This window comes from Neurospora tetraspora (genome assembly GCF_033439725.1).
Source record: "Neurospora tetraspora strain CBS 560.94 chromosome Unknown B0H65scaffold_6, whole genome shotgun sequence".
NCBI lineage: Eukaryota > Fungi > Ascomycota > Sordariomycetes > Sordariales > Sordariaceae > Neurospora > Neurospora tetraspora.
The window spans coordinates 2,008,084-2,028,135 of record NW_026944388.1 but is presented as its reverse complement, the minus strand read 5'-3'; the positions used below and the strand labels follow the sequence as shown (position 1 = coordinate 2,028,135).

Here is a 20,052-nt window from a genome sequence, read left to right as displayed (position 1 = left end):
CCATCCCTCCACCTGAACGGCCCTCGGGATTGCGGAATACGGCAAGCAACACTAGACAATCGGGGCCAGAAGAAAAGCGGGCGTTGGAGGAACTGAAGGAACCGTTACATGGTCACGAGAGGAATAAAACAGGGGACGAGAATAAAAGAGGGACGAATGACGGCAGATAGCAGAAGCTTCAATTTGTCGTGGGTGATATTTACAGCCTGACGGTACGGCGGTACGGCTGCGATTCTGATACCCGGTTTCTCATATACTAAGCTATATAATTGAAGGGATTTCTATCTCTTCAAAGTTTCCTCACGGAGTTCTTTGGGTACTGGATTGGGTTCGTATCTACATAGAGAGTTCGGTTGGGAGTCATCATGGTCGGGGAACAGGAACAGGAACAGAAAATGGAAAGAAGTACAGATCATCGTATACTCAATTATACCTCCCAGCTCACTCACACCTCCCCTTTGCAGAAAGTATGGGAATCAGATTACGGGTAACAAAAAAATGGTATAATTGACGATAACACACTGGGTGGTGTAACCGGCTTCCCCCTTACCCAACACCACCTCTCTTGAAGCCACACTACCACAACATACTTTGCATAAGCTAAATGCCTAGTCGCTTTCTCGTTACTATCTCGTCAATCTGAGAATACATTATTCTCTGTCCGCTTCAACACCGGTAAAAGGAAGACATCCGGATCGGGTAGCTGTGAGCTACAGACTGCCGTCAGACTTTAGCAGGGTTAGGGTTCAAAATGGCTCGGAAATTCAGACATGTCGTTTGAACTGGATCACCAACTCTTCAAACGAGACTGGATCCATAATTCGTTAGAGGTACTAATGATTACTCGGGCTTCTACTTCTTCAAAGTCGCACTTGGACATTTTCTGTCACGCACTTGGATATGCTGGCGGGAGCACTACACTGCTGACTACACCACTGTTCGGATAGCCCCACTTCTCCGCATCGAGAGTGGACAAGTGTCGGTCGGACCTCTCTCCATCAACAACTTCATCAAGGAGTTCACCGCGAATCTTACGATAGTTTCCCATCGCCGACAACGGAATTACTGCTCAAGTTCAACAAGTTCCGATTATCATCATCGACAACAGGGACTGAGACATTAGCAAACCGCTTAGCCCATCATGGCCAACTCAGGTCAAGAACACGAAATCCATTACAATCTCGTCGAGGACGATGAGTTCGATATCGTGTTCGTTCATCCTTTCCTTTGTGTACACTTTCATGTCTTTTTCCATTCATCCACCCAATATTCGCATCTCTGTCAATTTATCAAGTGTCCCATCCATCATCACAAGATTGCATTGGTCTCACCCGCCACTCCCCTTACCCATTGAAAGAGCAACTTGAGATAAGCTCATCGACATTAACTGGCCAAACAAATCTAGGAACATCGTTGTTGAAGGCCTCAATGAAATCCCTGGCGCCAGTGCACCATCCGTGTCCGCTGGTGTGGGATTGAAGTCTCCAAATTCTTCTCAACCACGCATTCCAGGGCGCCCTCTTTCCCAAAAGTGGCTTCATGAGAAGCTCGGAAAGTATCCAGGTAAACTCAACTAGCCTCTTTACTCTGATATAGATATTAATAATCCCTTCTTTTACAGCCAAAACCCATGTACAAAAGGTGATGGAGGAGCTTGATGCGCCCAAGAGCGGTCTCATCTACCTCCGTGGCTTCGATGAGCCGCTCTATCCATACTCCGACCAGGGACCACCATTTCGGCAGCAGCGACAGTATGTTATGAGATATCCTGCCCCCGACATACGTTTTACGTGACTTGTATAAACATAACACTTGGACCTAACCATCGCACCCCACCAGCTTCTTCTACCTCAGCGGCGCCGACTTCCCCGGTTGCGCCGTCACCTACGACATCCCCCGCAAGGAGCTGATCCTCTGGATCCGCCGTAACGACCCACGTTTGTCGCTGTGGTACGGCACCACCCCCTCCATCGACGAAACCAAATCCAAATCCGACGTCTCCGACGTCCGCTACATCGACGACCTCACCGCGTACCTCCACGCCGTCCTGACCCCCGAAACCGGCGGCGGACCTCTCTACCTCCTCTCCCCCGACCAACTCCCCAAACTCTCGCCTTCGCCACCGCAATCCAACCTCTTCAAGGGCCTCCATGGATCTGGATCTGGAGGACTAAAAGTCGACACCATCTCCCTCCTCCCCGCCATCGAAGCCGCGCGCGTGATCAAAACCCCGCACGAGATCTCTCTCATCCGCCGTGCCGTGAGCCTCACCTCCACCGCGCACAAGATGGTTCTCCAGCGCATCAAACACCTCACCAACGAGCGGGAAGCGCACGCCGTCTTCGAAGGGTTCTGCATCTCGCAGGGCGCGCCGCACCAGTCGTACGCGGTCATCGCGGCTTCGGGACCCAACGCTAGCACGCTGCACTACGACGCCAATGACCAGCCGCTGGAAGGGAGGCAGACGATGTTGTTGGATGCGGGCTGTGAGTGGGGGTGTTATGCTAGTGATGTTACGCGCACTTTTCCTATAAGGGGACAGTGGACGAAGGAAGGGGAGGAGATTTATAAAGTCGTGGAGAGGATGCAGAGGGAGTGTATTGATGCGATCAGACCGGGGAGGTTGTACTACAAGTTGCATTTGGTGGCGTGTTTGATTGCGGTTGAGGAGTTGATGAAGTTGGGGATCTTGTATAACGGGACGAGGGCGGAGATTTTGGCTAGGGGAACGGTGGCGGCGTTTTTCCCCCATGGGTTGGGGCATCATGTGGGTTTGGAGGTACATGATGTTAGTGGAAGGGAGAGGTTGTTGTTGTCTGGGTCTACGGCCTCTTCTTCAGGCTTGAATAATCAAGGAGTTCCGGGGGTTTCGGTTTCAGGATCAAGAAGGCGCATGAAGAGGGAACAAGTCACCCCCGAGGACTTGGCGGCCATCTGTCGCGAGGCGATGATGGACAGGGACGATGTTGAGCAGAACGTCGTCGGACCTCCACCTTACAAGGGGAGACAGAGACTTAAAGAGAACATGGTCGTCACCATTGAACCTGGAATGTACGTATTCCTCCCACTCCTTCCCTTTCCCTCACTCCCCCACCCCCTACCTCCCCTCTCGCTAGCCCCCTACCCCTTTTTTTCTCTTTTTTTTTTCTTTTTTTGCTTCCAGGAGCAATGCTAACCTCAAACCCCCAGCTACTTCCACCGCCCCTACATCCAATCCTACTTCCTCTCCAACCCGTCCCACGCCCAGTACATCAACACCAAGGTGCTAGACAAGTACTGGGACGTCGGCGGCGTGCGCATCGAGGACTGCATCCTGGTCACCAAGGACGGGTACGAGAACCTGACGACGGCACCCAAGGGGAAGGAGGCTTTGAAGATCATTAATGCGGGTATTCCTGGTTTTGGTGGCGGTGGTCACACTGGCGCCGCCGCTGGCGGGAACTCGTAGAGGTAGGTAGGCGCAGGAAGGGTTTGAAGTGAGAGAAATGAGGAGAGAGAGGGGGGGGTGCTTCTTCTATGTAGTTGTGAGGTATGGCATTGCATTGCTGTGATACATATTCTAGATGCTCTGTCCTGGTTAAGGTACTGAGATTTCCTAGTGTCAGCTTCTTCTTTTACAAAATCTTTAAAACGGACCTACCTACCTTATATAAGACAACGTGCCAAGTTAACGAAATCAAATCAAATTTGCAGATGGGACTTCATACCGATTCAGCCACTTTTCGTCTCTTGAGTTGTACTTACTTTAGTCATTTTATTTAACTCCCAACTGAAGCCAAACCAACCCTTGAGGTTCCGACATCGCCCGCTGCGTACCCTGGCCTTACCTTACCCCGGCTGATTTTGGCTAATTCTAGCCTTACCTACCCTGGCCTTAACCCTGGGTGAAGATCGCTACTAGACTAGTGCAAGGGACAGCTACGACGTCAGACAACGTGACGGCATGTGATGACGGGAAATGAATAAACATGTAATACATGTGATACGGCGAGGAAGAGATCGTGGGAGGATTTGTGGTAGTGGTTATGGGAATAGGTGGGTTAGCATGGGTTGTGGCTGTAGTTGAAGGTTAAGGTTGAGTTTGAAGATGTGAATTGCTTCAGTTATCTATAGCTAGCTACTTGTACATACAGGCAGAGAAGAAGGAAATAGGGGGTACCTTAGTCATAGGTAGAAACGTAGGTATAGGTAGGTATCTATATATGTATACAATAAGAGCAAAAAAGATCATACTTGCAATATGCAAAATAACTGGTATGACAAAGGAAAATAAAGAGTGTTGAAGTCCGTACGCAACAAACAAACATTGATAATGTTTGTTTGTTGCTTAAGCCCAACCCAAAATCCCTTGCAAGGGGAAACAACCTACGAAAAATACTTTTCGTTCATGCTGCTCCCTTGCGCCCTTAATGCCTCCCATTTGCCGTATGCTGCCCATAATCGATGCATAGTTCCCTTTCCCCCTTGTCTCTTCCCTTCCCTTCCCTCCCCTCCCTTCCTTCTCTATTTGTATCAAAGCAGATGTTGCCGCCCGTCCGTCTATATGGTTGAAGTAACTCCGTCGCCGCCTTCTATGCCTTGGTATCCAATTTCTCTAAAGAGTTATATCGTAGTTATACAGTTGGGTATTCGTATGTCTGGTGTGATGATGTGATTGCTCACGCATCGGTAACGGGGGATAGATAACCCAGTTTAGAAGCGAGAGATACCACGGCCGAAGATCCAGGAAACGAGCCAGTAGACGGGCACGAGGAACTTGTTCCTCAGGGACATGGACTTGGCCAGGTAGGCGGAGCGCCAGAGGACCCAGGCGGCCCAGCCACGGAGCTCGTCGCGGGGGCCCTGGTGGATGGCCTTCCAGCTGCCGAGGTAGGTCATGACACCCCAGTTGCGGAACTTGAAGCCGGGGGCGTTCTTGACGTCGACGACGCCCTCGTTGGCCTTGTTGAGGACCTTGGCGAGGTAGGTGGCCTGCTGAGCGGCAACCTGGGCGGTCTTGGGGAGGGTGCGCTGGCTCTCGATGACGGCGGCGTCACCGAGGACGAAGACATCACTGAGGAGGCTGTTGCTGGCGGAGGTGGGGACGATCTCGGAGCCCTTGGCAGCATCGGCGGTCTGGGTCTCGATGCGAACACGGAAGTGCTCGTCAACGAGGATGCCACCGGTGCGGGCATCAGTGGCGAGCTTGGCCTTGGGGCGGCGGGCCTCGGCGCGGTCCTCAGGGGAGATGGGAACAGCGAATTCCTGGGCGGCGAGCTGCTTAATGAGGGGGTTGGCCATAAGACCGGTGGACCAGACGACGAGACCGGCTCCGACCTCCTTGTCGCCGTACTGCTTGATCTTGAGCTTCAGCTCACCGTACTCGGAGCCGAGCTTGCCATCGGCGGGGCGGACGCGCTCGATGTTGTGCTGGGTGCGGATCTCGATCTTCTGACGCTTGAAGGCATCCAGGGCATACTTGGAGAGAGCCTGGTCGAACATGGGAAGAACCTTGGGAGAGACATCGTAGACGGTGATGCGGACGAACTTGAGGAGATCGGGGTACATCTTGGCAAGATCATCGTGGATGAGATCGTGCAGCTCGGCAGCGAACTCGATACCGGTAGGGCCACCACCGACAATGGCGAAGTGGAGGAGGTTGGCGCGGTCCTCCTCGGTGAGGGTGTCAAAACCCTTGGGGTAGGCGCACAGCTCGAAGAGGGAAAGAATCCTCAAGCGGATGCGGCGGGCATCACCGACATCGCGGAGGAAGTTGGCGTGCTCACGGACGCCCTCGATGCCGAAGGTCTGGGAGTAGGCACCGCAAGCAATGACAAGCTTGTCATAGGGGACGTCGAAGGAAGCGCCCCTGGCGGTGGCCTGGTTGAGCTGGCCGCCCTGGCCGATGGGGACAACAGCCTTGCTGGCAGAGTCGGCTTGGGCGTTGGCCTCGACGCGGATGGTCTTGTTGGCGAAGTCGATGTCCTGGGCCCAACCCTGGTGGAAGCCGATGCCGTGGCTCAGGCGGCGGATGGGCTCCAAGACGGTACGGAACTCGAGGGTACCGACGGCAGTAGAGGCGAGAAGGGGGGTGAAGACGAAGTAGGAGCGCGGGGAGATAAAAATGCGCTCATACTTCTCGGGATCGAGGTCCTTGGCGAAGGAATAGCCCGCCCAGCCGGAGCCCAGGATGACGACCCGCTCCTTTCTGTCATTGTCTGTGAGTAATGGTAGTCAGTAATGAGACTCTCTTGGCGAGGTAAGACGACGAGGTTATTTCGGGAGGGAAACTTGCTGTTGAACTTCACGGTGGAAAAATTTCTCGCCGTCAAGGCCAGTGGTGCTGACCGGGTGGACACCTGGAGGGAAGAGGAAGAGGTCCTCGCGAAGCGTGTGATGGAAGCCATCCTGAGACTTTAGCCGGCTGGCGTTGATGCTATTATGGTGTTCGAGTTGGAGTCAATAAGCTCTCCATTACCGATAGCCAGAAAAAAAGACTTTTTGGACCGCGTCCAGTGGGCGGATCACGATTTTATCCCATGTGGCCGGTAGCTGCGCTGTCAAGGTTCAATACCCTCGGCGGCGGGTCGGCCCTAGCTAACAAGGTAGACGCCGGTATGTTACCCTCCTCCTCCCAACCTTGAGGTCCGGGATCCATAGGGTAGTACGGATACATACGGGGACCTGTTGGGGGGCACCTCCGTCCTGTGCGCCAATTACGTTGTTGGATTTCGTGATGTCACTGAGAATCACTGAGTCGGTCTGACAAGCCATTGGCACCCATTGGCGAACTGGACGATGGGAAGAAGGGAGGGGCAGGGACTGGGTACGATTCCGAGCCAGCCGGCGTAGAGTTTTTCAGAAATGTATCGAGGTGTATCTTTTTTTCTCATTTGCTGGAAATGTCCTCATCTGAGGCGTAGTGGACCGTTTGGTTCTTGATATGGAAATTTTGGATGAGACCCCCCGGACACAGGCCGATAAGCATTATCGAGAAGAAAACTTTGTAAAAAAGGGTGAAAGGGTAGTCCGCGACTTCACCCGTTCATTCGCCGAGAGGGTGGTGTAGTGGAGGTCTCGTGGATGCCACAGACCGCCAGCAAAGGAGATCATGACCGGGAGAGCCCGGCAACCCGGGTACAATTGGATCGAGTGTCTATCAAAAGACAAGAGATGAAGTTGGAGTTGGGAGGTTGTCAACATGAGTCGCGGAGCGTCCGTGCGCTGAAGACTCTTTAAGTCTCGGTAAGTTCTGGTATCTACGGTGGCTTGTGCGAGATTGGCCAATGAGAATCCAACATGTCCCGGACAAGTGGAGCAGCTGCCGGACCGGAGGTTGAGGCTCCCAGACGTGCCAGACTCCCAGTGTGGCTCTTGGACCGCCCTTGTCGGTTCGGGCGGGAATTGGACCATGTGCAACATCAATGCGTTCCATCGTTCCGGCGAGGATCCTCCTAACTGCCCTGACTTGGATCTCTGGACCCGAACCCAAATTTAGACTTTTTTGGGTTTGGGAACTCGGAGACCGTCAGGTCGCGAATGAAGTCAACATCAGGCCATGCCAATGAACACTGTCGCATTAACGATCCCGTCGGCGTGGGAATGGGATCATGGCGATTTGGGGTATGGGTGATGTTGCGTGGGAAACACTAAAACCCGATTTCGATATATCAAGATTGCGATATTCAACTCTTGTATTTTTTCTCGACTTTGCAACAATGCAACCAGTCCGGCAGTAGAAACCGGATAGCGTAGCCCCAAACTCGGTGGATCTCCGCCCTTCTCTCCCTTCCTCCGTCTCGGCACACTCGGTCCAATGCCGCCAAAGGCCGACCGCCCGAATATGTTCGTTTCGCTTTGTTGTCCATCGTCCATGTATCCGGAATTCAGTCTTCCAGAAGGCCGCAAGGCCCGAAGACAAAGATGCCACATCAGCTCCCAACCTTGACTATGGAGTTCTAATCATATAACTGCTAGTGGTCCCCTGATTGCCGACATCTCTCTCCTTTGTCAAAAAATAGATTCAAGAATGACGGCAACCTCGACTCGGGTCAAACACCATATCGCTTACAAACAACACCAATGTCGATACCCCTGATTTGTCTGTTTGTTTGTTTGTTAGTTCTCTGAAATTACGGCTCCGTACCCGATCATTGTTCAAACCGGCATGATCTGCTTCTAGAAGCGTATATCGCCGCAGAGGAATGTTCCATGTTGTTTGGACGTCTCCCATCTTATCGCGGCTCTTATGTCCAACACTCCAACGACATCTCCAACTCCCGCCGTCAACGTCTGGGTGCATTGACGTGGAGTCTCGAGACAACATACGACAGACATAAAGGGGGAAAGACAACAACAGATACTACCAAGAATTAGGATCGCTCGTGTGTACCGAAACACCCTCCTCGATACACCTTGTCTCCTTGGACGGGTGACGGTCTGCATGCTGTCAAGCAACATATCGGATTATGGGTTCGTTGTGTCACTCGACCACAAGATCACATCAGACGAACCACAAGGGATGAGTAAGGCCGTCCGTGAGAAACATGCGAGCCGAAAGCTCAGACTTACGAACCGCCCTTGAACCCTTCCAGTCGCTGTGGCGTGGGGATGGTCACAAAGAACCTCGTGTTGTATCGTGAGGGTTGGTGGTGTGCGGAAGATGGCGGTAATGAACAGGGATGGCATGTGTCTCCGTAGATCTGCAAACTCCGCCGCCGTGCTTCATCCGGCTGTCCCACGACAACCACACCCAGGCAAGGGGAAAAGGGGGGGACATGGCTGTGTAAACAAAGGAGAAGGCAGGAGATTTGGGGGGTCAACTTGAAACATATATAAGACCAAGCAAAGACCCAAGACCTCAACCTCGCAAGGCACCATCGGTAACAGGGCACACTGGGAACTTTTTGCTGAGTCGCCCGGCCGCTGCATCCAACCATCTTGTGCTCCAAAACTTGAAAGTATGCCAGCCACTTCACATGATTGGAATGGAAGCTCGAAGCCCCCTTCCCCCCCGCAAGCTAACGAACAAGGCATCGCATTCTTTATGTGGTATGATGCAAACGATTCATCATGCGACTTTGATGGCGGCATTGCAAATACCTACCTAGCCCGTTGAAGACTCGCAAAGACTTGAGGAGGCTTGACTCCCCTCGCTCCCTTCCCCAGACTGTGCCAGGACCAGGACTGAAGTCTGACTGCAAGGTACAAACTGCTAGTGCAGTGCCTCCTTATCAATGATACCGCAAGTGGAAAGCTGACATGCAGACTGAGAAACCGAATCTCGAGACATTTGAAGTTGTGGGTGTGGTGGTCCAACATCAATGTTGAATTGGTGATCAACTGTCCGCCCCTTGGCCTCGTCTTTCCATTGTTTCTAGACTCCCCTTGACTCCCGTCCCGGCGATTTTGAGGGGGCTGGTGGTGTTACAGATTGATTGGAAGGACCGGCTCCTGTGAAGCGTTGGCAGTCGGCAAGCCAGCAGCTGAAGGCTATCAGTGGTCGAGACAAGCCATGGTCTCCTGTGGTGTATCGTCGCGTCGGGCTGGTCGGGTGGGGTTACGCAAGCCACAAGATTTTTGGCTTCAGCTCCGATCCGGGCCCCTCATAGGTGAATTCCAGGTTTCGACAGACTTTCTCCCTGCAGCAGCTGCATTCGGTGCATTATGAGGCACTAGGCGGCACGCTAATCTGCTGCTAGGAGACACGCACAGGTGGAAAGCGGTCCCGTCCCTCCCTGCCTGGCCTGCAGTGGTCCGCAGCAGTTGCGGGCTGTTGCGTGGTGCTGGTGTTGTGCACATCATCCGTTGCAAGTGCGTTGTTGAGGTTGCAGTGGTCACTCTTTCCAAGTGCAGTGCCATTCTACCAGATTCCGGCGCCAGCAGCGAGCAAACCAAGGAAAAAATAAGAGTCGTAAACCATGGCAAGAGCGGGTGGTGTGCACCTGTAGCGTTCTAGCGTTCCTGTTTCTACAGCAACTCCACTTTTCAAGTGAGTGAGGGGGTCAAGGCTCGTGTTTATCGCTGTCTGGCCAATCAGCGGCCGCGGTTCGTCCTGTTACCGGGCAGGATGCCTTCCATAAACACCACGACCAAGGTCAACCCCAGCGAGCTGGACCTGAAGCTCTTCCCACTGCTCTCTCCCCGTCTCCAACTTTTCCCACGACTCCAAGCTGACTGCTGGCCATTGACCAACTTCGTCATCTCCCAATCCGCAACCCAACTTGTTACGCAGTCAACCCAATCCAAACCTTCCCGACCTTGTCGTCGTCGTCGTCGTCGTCGTCGTCGTCGTTGTTGTTATTGTTGCGCTCGACCACAAACTCAAAAGTTCCCCAGCACCTCAGGGCAGTCGGCAACCTGAACCCATCCGTCATTTTATCGCCCTCATTTGCGGTGTGAGAAACGCGTGCTTGACCGACTACTTAAATACGATCGGGTCGCCAATCAGTTGTTGATATTTCCACGAGGATTGCCAGTGCAGCACCAAGCGAAGCGTCGCATTGCAAGCGCGTCCCTGGAGTCCGCCATTTCACAACTCAACTTGTGCACAACCACAACGGGGACGGCCGCCTACCTCTACTTACCTCGACTTACCACACATTTCCCTTGTGTGTGCCCTTGCTTTGCGCGATCTTCAATCTGTCTCAGTGCGCGGTGCCTTTTTTGCGACATTATACTGCCTCCCGTCTCCGTTACCTACCTAGGTACTTGCTATGCCATCGCTATAGCAAACGGCTCCAGCATCAACACCAAGTAATCTTATTGTCGACCACCACTCCTCCCTCCCAGCCTGCTACCTAGCCACGCCCAACCGTCCATCACCACCATGGCGTCGGAGGAACCGGTAGGGCGCGCCATCTCTCCACTGCCCTGTTGGGGCAATGACCTCATTGGTTCTCTCACCGCTAACTACGTGGCGCGTCTAGGTGCATCCTCTCCGCCTTTCCAAGAGCAACACTATGCCTAACCCGTCCAAGACGCAGAGTGCTATCCCTCGGCCGCTATCCGAGATCTCGCCCACGGAACAGAGGAGGAATTCGCCCGGTTCCAGCCAGGCACAGGCAAAGGTAAGCCAATACATAGCCGCTAGAGCCAGGAACAGAGCTCCATCAACTTCTCCTTGCTCCATGCATGTCGCATCTCTCCCTGGCTTCCACCGGCTGTACCTGCATTCACCATGCTAACGTCCAAGGAACAGTCCAAGATATCGCCTCTAAATACCGATTCCTCCCCCTTCCCGTCGTCTCCCATGTCGCCCATGGATAACGCGACCTCCCCGCATGCATTTTGGCGAACCCGTTTCAACTCTGAGAACAGTCTCGATAGTCGCACCGGATCCCCTTCGCCTGTCCGTCGCTCCTCTATCGAACGTCTGCAGAAGGCGTCCCGCGTTAAGAACAGCAACATTCTCGCCTCCGAAATCAAGCCGGGCCAGGAACCCCCTCGCCCCCCAGTCGAACGTCCGCTGTCCAAGGTCCAGGGAAACGCATTTGGTGGTATGGGATTCAGCGGTTTCCGGGGCCATGGGAGAAGCCAAAGTAGCACCAGCATCCCCATCTTGAGCCCCCCTCTTCGGCCTACCGCGCCTCCAGTCACCCTGCCTGCTCAGACTCGCCCGGAAACACCGAATAGGGATAAGGAGCAAGGAAGCCAGAGCCTGTCTACCTCGCCCATGAAGTCATCGCTCTCAAGCCGATTCAAGAGCAGTTTTGACCACGAAACCGGCACATGGACGACAGACGAAAACGGCCTTGAACTCCCAACCGGCAGAGCGCTTCACCGCCATGCAAAGAGTGTCACTTTTGATGCCGCTCCGCCCCAAGTGAACGAGTACGAGATGGCAACCCCGGATCTATCCTCGATTGGCAGTAATTCCAGAGAGGGGAGCTACGATTCGGAGGAAGACGAGGACGACGATGATCATTACATGTTGCACGATGGTGATCATAGCGAGAGCGGGGACAGCTTTGATGCCTCGCTCGAGGACACAGACAAGACCCCCGTTGTTGGCCCAGAGGACTGGAGGCAGGGCGAAAATGACGACCCATTCTCAAGAAGTGTCGGCTCGGAGGGTACTTCGAATGGTGACCACAGACCATTGCCACCACTTCCTGGACAGTCAAGCAGGAGCGATTCTGCCTCTCCCAACGCCCTTTCTCCTGTAAGGAGCCTCCCCACTCCTCCACCAGCTCCCTTGACCAAGGCGGATATGCAAAATATCGGCACTGGCAAGATGTCTCTCGAGGAGCGCCTCAAACTCATGATGCTTTCCGATGACGGAAAACACGCTGCTGAGCAGCAGCGGGAGCGTCGCATGCGTCGTGCTGGCACCCACAACCGCGGCGAGGGCCATAATTCTGAACGGGAGCCACTGAGCAGCCCTCTTTCGCATCCTGAGGAGGATGAGGAGGAAAACGATACCATTGGAGATCTTGAAGACTACCAACTGCCACCGCGTATCTCGCGCGAATCGATTCTGCGTCGGGTTAACGGTAACGGTGAACGAGAGTCGGATTATACCTTCTCTGACCCTCCAACCCTGTCTCCCCCTAGGCAATCAGCAGCCTACGACCCGGATGTGCCAATTCCTAGCACCGAGGACGACGACTCGGACATCAGCGATGAAACCGACAGCGAGGAAGAAGGAAGCGTTATCATCAAACGCCCACACCATGATTACGACAGTGAAGACGACTATTCGGTTGCGGATACGTACGATCATACCGAGACTGTCGACAGCGAGGGGGATGCATCTGAGATACACCATGACGATGAGACTGAAAGCCAGTTTTCTGTTGCCACAGATCCCGAGAAGGATGATCATGAGGATGATCAGGTGTCCACCCCGAGGGCGTCATTTACCCCTGCAATTGACCCGCCCGCGGTAAGAGATATCTCTTCCTCCAGCATGAGCGGCTCTCTGGAGCTTCCCAAAGAAAACAAGGATGGAGACTTCGCCGAGGGCTTGGAGTCATTCATGAGCAAACCTGCTGAGCCGGAGAAGGAAAAGGAGGCTGAACAAGTCGCTGAGCCTGAAAAGGGCAAAGAAACTGAGAAGCAGGCCGTGCCGGAAATCCACATCGAACAGAGACCAGAGACGCCCAAGATGAAGAAGGTGCTGTCAAAGCCTGAGTATGATGGTTCGGGTTGGGGAGAGCCTGATGAGGAAGATGAGTACGAGGAAGAGCCAGGTACCCCAGAGTCTGTGATCCACCGCCCCATGCCCGACAGTGATGAAGAAGAAGAAGCTCGCGCATCGCCCGCCATCCCGGAACAAGTTGCGACCATCAAGTCGGCGTCTGGTTCCAAGTTGAAGACTCGGCCGTCGGCGACACCTGCCGACATTGAAAGCATGCGTGAGGCTCGTCGCCACGTTAGCCGTGAAGTCCCAGCCATCCCTCAGGTTCCAGAACGCCACCGTAGCCGTATCTCGAAGGACATGGAGCCTGGACTCTTGAGAGCCTCGGCTGATGATTACATGATGCGCCATCCCAGCTTTAAGAACCGCAGCCTCACCCTAGATATCGATGTGGGCCTCAGCCTCGAAAGTGATTTCGAAAGGGTGATCGAAGCGCAAAAGGTTGTTTTTGACAATTTCCTAAATAAATCTCACACCACCACCGCAGGCTTTGGTTTCTCTGGACAAGCGTCCGAGACCAAAACAAAACCCGACCCAGGTGCACAAGATGTATTCCTCGATGCTAACGTTACGACTCGTAAACAGCGCGGTTATCTTATGCGACAGAACACCAAAATGGTTACTGCCAGTGATAAGGATGGCGACGATTCTCGTAACGGCTACCGATCCGCGGGCGGCTCACCCGTCAAGGCGAATCGTCCTCAATCGTGGACAGTGGAGCCTTGGAATCCTCAACCGAGAAAGAGGAGTCTTAAGAAGCGACCCAGCACCACCGGGCCAGTGCCACCACTTCCTGGCCAGGAGAGTAATGCCATAGCAACTACCTCAACAACCGAAGACGACCTCAATGCTGGTATGGAGGGTCCAGAGAGCGGGGAGAGAGGTCGTTTGTTCGTCAAGGTAATGGGCGTGAAAGATCTTGATCTGCCCATTCCAAAGAGTAAGTCTCTGCTATGAGGACAAAAAGGGGCTTGACTAACCTTGCTGTAGACGAACGGACTTGGTTTGCCTTGACCTTGGACAACGGCGTTCACTGTGTTACGACGGCTTGGCTGGAGCTTGCCAGAAATGCACCCATCGGACAGGAGTTCGAACTTGTCGTACCAAACGACCTGGAATTCCAGTTGACTCTCAATGTCAAACTGGAGAAGCCCGCCCCGGTTAAGCAAAAGGTGATACCATCTCCTGCCAAGATTACCAAGGCCAAGACGTCGACCTTCAGCAGAGTGTTTGCTTCACCCAAGAAGCGGCGCGAAATGGAGATGCGACAGAAGGAAGAGGAAGAACGCCTGGCGCAACAGCAGCGTGAAGCCGCTGCCCGGCAAATGAAGACTCAGCCCACCGCATGGGACCTTCTCTCGCCCTTGGCCGCCGAAGACGGAAGCTTCGCTCGTTCGTATGTCAACCTTAAGGAGCACGAATCCCGCTGTTTCGGACGCCCATATACAGTGGACGTTGCAGCCTTCAACGAGTGGGCTACCGAAGAGGCCAGTTTCGCCTCAAGCGTGAAGAGCAAGCGCGCTAGTACCGGGCCTCTTCGCCGTGCGCCGTATAAGATCGGAAAGCTGGAACTCCAGCTCCTTTTCGTACCTCGCCCCAAGGGAGCGACCGATGAGGATATGCCTAAGAGCATGAACTCGTGCATTCGCGAGATGAAGGCTGCTGAGGAGCGCCTGGCCCAATCCTGGGAAGGTGTCCTCAGCCAGCAGGGTGGAGATTGCCCGGTATGTTTGCCTCCATAATGTCCAATAATGACTATTGGACCTGCTTGCTGACGTTTTCTGTTATAGTACTGGCGTCGCCGTTACTTCAAGTTGGTTGGTACTAAGCTGACCGCCTATCACGAGGCAACTCGACAGCCACGAGCAACCATCAACCTCGCGAATGCCAAGCGGCTCATCGATGATCGTCGAGCCCTCATGGAAAAGGAAATCACCGGGAAGAACGGCAAGCGCCGTCGTTCTGCGTTCGCTGAGGACGAAGAAGGTTATATGTTTGTCGAAGAAGGGTTCCGGATTCGCTTCAATAACGGCGAGTTGATCGACTTCTACGCCGACAGCACTGAGGAGAAGGAGGGCTGGATGAAGGTTCTTGGCGAAATCATTGGTCGTGACACCATTCTTGCTTCGGATGACGATACGGTAACGGGCACCCCGTCCAAGTTGAAGGGCAAGTGGTGCGAGTTGGTGCTCAAGAGAGAGGAGACGATCCGCAAGCGTGCCGAGGGCCGACGGGTGCACTCAAGAACGAAGAGCAGTCTTGTATAAGTCGGGCTGGCTCGCGTTCGCGCCATACAATTATTATAATGTTGAGTCACGAGAACATGTTGTGAAGAGATATGAGAAGATGGAAAAAAAACAGATGATGCTTGGGAAGAGGTGCGTTTTGGGGTGGAAAAGTCCGGTGCTCGGAACAGTGATGAGGCACCGCACGGGGTATGACATCATAGGTGATGATGATCTTGATCGTGCTTCTTGCAGCCCGTTGTTTAGCGAAGCGCGGGATTCACGGGATGCACACTACATTGCATACATGGCATTTGGTTGCATTGCGCTGTCTGGTATATTGATTTTGGCTCTGGCATGTTTGACAGGTGGATAGCAAGCGTTGCATAGCCTCGCTGAACTTCTTTTCTTTCTTCGCTTCAAAAGGGCCAAGGTTCTTATACTACTTTTTGTCGGAGTTCTCTGTTTTACATATCTCTCTCTTCTTGCCGGGCTGATCTGGATCTGGAAGCTTGCTGGCGCATTGTTGTTTGCTGCCGGCTGTTCTATGTTGCCATTGTTTGAGTAAAGCACACACATTGCCGAGTAACACATACTACTTAGTACCTAACTTACTCTTCATTGTCTACTTGGGCTGGTGCCCTCCTTAAGTTTGTCGATTTCTGGATGTCTTGTTAGTAGAGTAGTAAGAACAAAAAAGAAATGAGAGCAAAGAGATACAATTTCTGTCTACGAACTTGAGAATTATGAATGGTCATGAGTTGTTTGCGCATAGACTGAATTATAGCTATCAGAGTAGGTTCAACTTGCATACCTGCTATACATTTGTTTCATTAACATTGGTCGGTTGTGTTGAGCGTATTCGTCTCAGTGTTTTGTGCAAACCCCGTCACGTCAGGTTGTGTTTGGACCAGAATACACTCAAGGGTATATGCCCACCTCTATATACACAGCACACACCCTCTCGTGATTTCCCCTTCCCAAACATCACCTCATCCCACGACCCATTCATTGGCTCCGATTCCACTCCACGCATTCCTGCAACGTAACACCCTTCCCACCAAAGCAATCCAGCGCGCTGCCAATAGTCAGGTCAACCCTGCCACCACTGAGTCTCTTGACCGTCTCCAAATCCTCAAGGTTCCGACCGCCACCGGCATAAGTCACAGGAATGGAACACCACTCGGACAGCTTCTGAACAAGCTTCTCGTCGATGCCCTTTTGCAACCCTTCGTTGTCGGCGGCGTGGATGAGAAATTCGGAGCAGTAGGGTTCCAGGGTTTTGATGGATTCTGTTGTGGCGATTGGGGGAAAGGGGATGTGAGTGAGTAAGTGAGTCATCAACCAGACAAAGAATGAGAAAAGCAAGCGGTAAAGGAACGAAGAGATGTGAGAACGGGGCGTAACTTACCCTCGCTCACTTCCATGTCGGTAATAGTCTGCCACTTGTTCATGGCGACGAACCACCTGTCGTCTCCCTGGCGGCGACAGCTCAGGTCGATGACCAGCTTGGACTTGTCACCGTCGAGGGCGGCGAGGACGGCGTCGAGGTGGGATTGGGAGAATTTGCCGTTGGGGAAGAGGTAGGAGGTGATGATGACCTATAGAGTAGAGGTGGACTTTTTTAGCGGAGTGATCTTATGAAGGCGAAGGTATGACCTGGACAGTAGTAGCTCGATGAGCTCAAAGGCCAGAGGCATGCAACAAAACACCCCTTTTATGAAAGTAAACAAACATATCCTCCGCAAATACCTCGACTTAAGAGAAAGAAGAAGAAAAAAAACATGCAGCCTCACAACGAAGAAAAAAGCCCAAACAGCAAAAACCAACCCAACCATTACCACCCCCGAAATAAAACAACCAAAACCAAAACACCCAAAAAAAAAAAACCCAGCCACAAGCCAAAAATCAACAAACCTTCTCAGCCCCCGCCTCCACCCACTCCCTCGCATTCACATCCGTAATCCCCCCTCCCACCTGCAACCCCCCCGGCCACGCCTTCAGGGACTCCAGCGCCGCTTCTTTATTTCCGGGGCCCAACATGATGACATGCGCACCCGTCAACTCATTGTCGCGGTACAGCTTCGCGAAATAGGCGGGCGGGTGGGGAGAAACAAAGTTGGTCTTGAGCTCCGAGGTGGCGCTGTCGAGCGTGCCACCGACGATTTGCTTGACTTGGCCAGCGTGGAGGTCGATGCAGGGGCGGAAGCGCGTCATTTTGGATTATGGAGGTAAGGTCTCAATGTCGTCGTGTGGTGAGAAAATGAGGCTGATTTATGATGTGAGGTGACGCGCAGGAAAGTGAGGTTCAATGGAAGTCAAGGATGCAGCTGTGCCCGCTATGTTTCAGTGGGGTAGCCCTATGCGTTCCCAGCACTCCAGTGGGAAGCTGCGGGAAGGTGCCGCCCCGCTAGAGGTACCCTACCCCCTGGGCAGCACAGTGCTGCAGATCCCTTCTCGACTCCACAGCTGCATACAATTCACACTAAGAAATACCTTATCGATAAGCCCCAAATGGTCCCCTTGTCCGGCATTGGACCACTGCAAGCCAAAAATTTTGGACCGCGGCGAACCAACCGGCAGCAACCTAATCGCGACACCAACCTAACTTAATTTCAACTACCGTCGTATCTCGTCATCGAACGTCGTCGAACGTCGTCCATCACAAAATGCCGTCAGCCACACTACTAGGAAAGCGGAAAAGCGTAACTGCTCAGCCCGAGGCGAAGAAGAAAAAGAGAGTTGCGGAGGACGAGGTCGTCAAGAGGATCAAGCAGAAAACCGCCAAGAAGAAGGAGGAGAAACCAGTGAAGGAGGGAAAGGAGGACACAAAAGAGAAGAAGGAGAAAGAGGAGGAGGAACAGGATATCAGCGACGCACTTTCCATTTTCCAGCGCGCTTTCGAGGCTCGGTTTAAGCCAATTGCTCCTGCTCCTGGTACTACCACCACCACCACCAAGACAAAGGCCGAGAAATCAAAGTCGACCAAGAAGAAGGCAAGGAAAGCCCAGGGAGATGAGGACGGCGATGAAAAAGATTTCGACGAGGACCAAATACTTGACGACGATGATGCGGTAGATTCGGGCTCGGAAGACGACTTCTCCGGCGAAGAGGACGAGGAGGATTACAGTGGCAGCGACAATGAAGAGGAGGAGGATGAAGAGGAAGAGGAGGCTCCCAAGGTGATGGTAGTGGATTACTCCAAGGACCCGTCAAAGGTGGATACGTCAAAGATGTCGAAGAAGGAGCTCAAGGCTTATTTGGTACGTTCTTCTAATTCCTTGTGGTCCTTTAACTATTTGGGGATAAATTCACCAACACACATCCCCAAAAACCAACAGTCCTCCAAACCCCCCAACGCCATCCTCTCCTCCTCCGACTCCCAAACAAACGGCACCAAGTCCAAAAAGGACAAGGACGGCGCCGACGGCGACGACAGCGCCGCCTTCCTCGCCAACGACCTCGCCCTGCAGCGCCTCATCGCCGAGTCGCACATCCTCTCCGCCGCCGGCGGCAACGCCTCGCACTACCTGTCCAGCGCGGCCGCCGAAACCGAAAAGAACACGCGCGCCTTCGCCGAGGGCCGCATCCGCAAGAAGACGACGGACATGCGCATGCAAGCGCTTGGTGCCAAGGGCAGCGTCCTGGAACAAGAAAAAATGCCCATGAACATGCGCAAGGGCATCAATAAGGCGGCGGAGACGTACGAGCAGAAGAGGAGGAGGGAGGCGAGGGAGAATGGTATCATTCTTGAGAAGGCCTCCGGCAAGGGCAAGGGGGGGAAGACGGGTGGTAACGGTGGTGGTGGTGGTGGTGGGAAGAAGAGGAGTGGGGATAGGCCGGTGGATATGCCTGGTATTGGAAAGATGAGGGGCGCGCAGTTGACGATCAGTAAGAGGGATATTAGGAGTATGGAGAACTCGGGGCCTGCTGGGAGGGGAGGAAGGGGTGCTAAGGGCGGGCATAGGAAGAGGAGGTGAGCGTGTTTGGGCGCATGTCGATGAGGGTTCTTGGTTTTTGGGCCGGGCGAGGCTTTGGCAACCCGTGCCGGACCCCCTCTTTTGCGTCTCTCCCGTTCTCTCTCCGTGGACGACATGGCTGGCTTGGTCATCATTCCGGCGTCGTATCGCGGCTGTTTCGGGCCACAGGTTCGAATCACTTGCCGGTCTGTTCCGGAATCAGGCTGGTTTGAAGGGCTCTGATACATCTTAAGCGCTTTCTCCCACTGATTCACTATCGGCAAGCCCTCAAGCATCCGCCACGCTGAGGACACGCAGCGAAGCGTGGAGATGAGTCTTTTGGGGATGGCGCTGATATTCCATGGCGGTGTGAGCAAATGCTCGGCAAGAGCTTAAGTCACTAGGTGGCAAGTTCAGACGAGCAAACGAATGGAAGTGTCAGACCTGGGGTGGTTGCCTCGAGAACCCTGTATAGTTTGCTACCCCCTTTGGGTTATCAACATTGGGTCTCAACCTCATGATCTGGATGTTACGGGACACTTCGGTGTGGGAAGGAAACACGAAGAGCTCCAGTCGATACCATTTCCACGACTGATTCACGTCAGCCATTCGAGGCACGTCTACTGAGACCGATTCTTAACACCGGCAAGACCAGAAGCACTAGGGACAAGGTGTACAAGGATTGTTGGGAAGAGAACATAGTAGACCAGTGTGGTGATAGACATGATGTCGAAAAGCCAACAGGAAA

The 20,052-nt window shown here is 53.4% G+C and overlaps 5 protein-coding genes across 5 annotated transcripts; 3 read left to right on the top strand and 2 right to left on the bottom strand.

Annotated features, from left to right (window-relative positions):
- The first annotated feature begins 822 nt into the window (after positions 1-822).
- B0H65DRAFT_472689 (putative Xaa-Pro aminopeptidase) lies at positions 823-3,725 on the top strand. Its single transcript, XM_062827156.1, has 5 exons — positions 823-1,209; positions 1,406-1,563; positions 1,622-1,751; positions 1,840-3,051; positions 3,190-3,725. The coding sequence occupies exons 1-5, from the start codon at positions 1,142-1,144 to the stop codon at positions 3,446-3,448; spliced, it is 1,827 nt and encodes a 608-aa protein (XP_062679460.1). The 5' UTR covers positions 823-1,141; the 3' UTR covers positions 3,449-3,725.
- Positions 3,726-4,692: 967 nt separating this feature from the next.
- On the bottom strand, positions 4,693-6,637 carry B0H65DRAFT_510644 (pyridine nucleotide-disulfide oxidoreductase-domain-containing protein; the record flags this gene model as incomplete). The annotated part of the gene is made up of 3 exons (XM_062828421.1): positions 4,693-6,197; positions 6,288-6,415; positions 6,582-6,637. The coding sequence occupies 3 exons, from the start codon at positions 6,635-6,637 to the stop codon at positions 4,693-4,695; spliced, it is 1,689 nt and encodes a 562-aa protein (XP_062679459.1).
- A 3,938-nt stretch (positions 6,638-10,575) lies between these two features.
- B0H65DRAFT_262349 (cell division protein anillin-domain-containing protein) lies at positions 10,576-15,513 on the top strand. The gene is made up of 6 exons (XM_062822631.1): positions 10,576-10,825; positions 10,908-11,048; positions 11,180-13,561; positions 13,706-14,060; positions 14,111-14,844; positions 14,911-15,513. Exons 1-6 carry the CDS (start codon positions 10,808-10,810, stop codon positions 15,385-15,387), a joined length of 4,107 nt encoding a protein of 1,368 aa, XP_062679458.1. The 5' UTR covers positions 10,576-10,807; the 3' UTR covers positions 15,388-15,513.
- A 589-nt stretch (positions 15,514-16,102) lies between these two features.
- B0H65DRAFT_472680 (1--5-imidazole-4-carboxamide isomerase) lies at positions 16,103-17,710 on the bottom strand. Its single transcript, XM_062827155.1, has 3 exons — positions 17,263-17,710; positions 16,757-16,946; positions 16,103-16,637 (listed from the first exon to the last, which is right to left on the bottom strand). Exons 1-3 carry the CDS (start codon positions 17,560-17,562, stop codon positions 16,354-16,356), a joined length of 774 nt encoding a protein of 257 aa, XP_062679457.1. The 5' UTR covers positions 17,563-17,710; the 3' UTR covers positions 16,103-16,353.
- A 304-nt stretch (positions 17,711-18,014) lies between these two features.
- On the top strand, positions 18,015-19,325 carry B0H65DRAFT_510641 (uncharacterized protein; the record flags this gene model as incomplete). The annotated part of the gene is made up of 2 exons (XM_062828420.1): positions 18,015-18,608; positions 18,687-19,325. 2 exons carry the CDS (start codon positions 18,015-18,017, stop codon positions 19,323-19,325), a joined length of 1,233 nt encoding a protein of 410 aa, XP_062679456.1.
- Positions 19,326-20,052: the final 727 nt, after the last annotated feature.

Bases quoted from the DNA above. Each gene is read 5' to 3' on its own strand.
- B0H65DRAFT_472680 (XM_062827155.1), bottom strand. From the start codon at position 17,562: ATGACGCGCTTCCGCCCCTGCATCGACCTCCACGCTGGCCAAGTCAAG. The intron at 16,947-17,262 runs GTTTGTTGATTT...TCTACTCTATAG, and splicing joins TGGAGGCGGGGGCTGAGAAG to GTCATCATCACCTCCTACCT. The intron at 16,638-16,756 runs GTAAGTTACGCC...TCGCCACAACAG, and splicing joins CGACATGGAAGTGAGCGAGG to AATCCATCAAAACCCTGGAA.
- B0H65DRAFT_472689 (XM_062827156.1), top strand. From the start codon at position 1,142: ATGGCCAACTCAGGTCAAGAACACGAAATCCATTACAATCTCGTCGAG. The intron at 1,564-1,621 runs GTAAACTCAACT...CTTCTTTTACAG, and splicing joins GAAGCTCGGAAAGTATCCAG to CCAAAACCCATGTACAAAAG. The intron at 3,052-3,189 runs GTACGTATTCCT...TCAAACCCCCAG, and splicing joins GTCACCATTGAACCTGGAAT to CTACTTCCACCGCCCCTACA.
- B0H65DRAFT_262349 (XM_062822631.1), top strand. The intron at 14,061-14,110 runs GTAAGTCTCTGC...ACCTTGCTGTAG, and splicing joins TGATCTGCCCATTCCAAAGA to ACGAACGGACTTGGTTTGCC. The intron at 14,845-14,910 runs GTATGTTTGCCT...TTTCTGTTATAG, and splicing joins AGCAGGGTGGAGATTGCCCG to TACTGGCGTCGCCGTTACTT.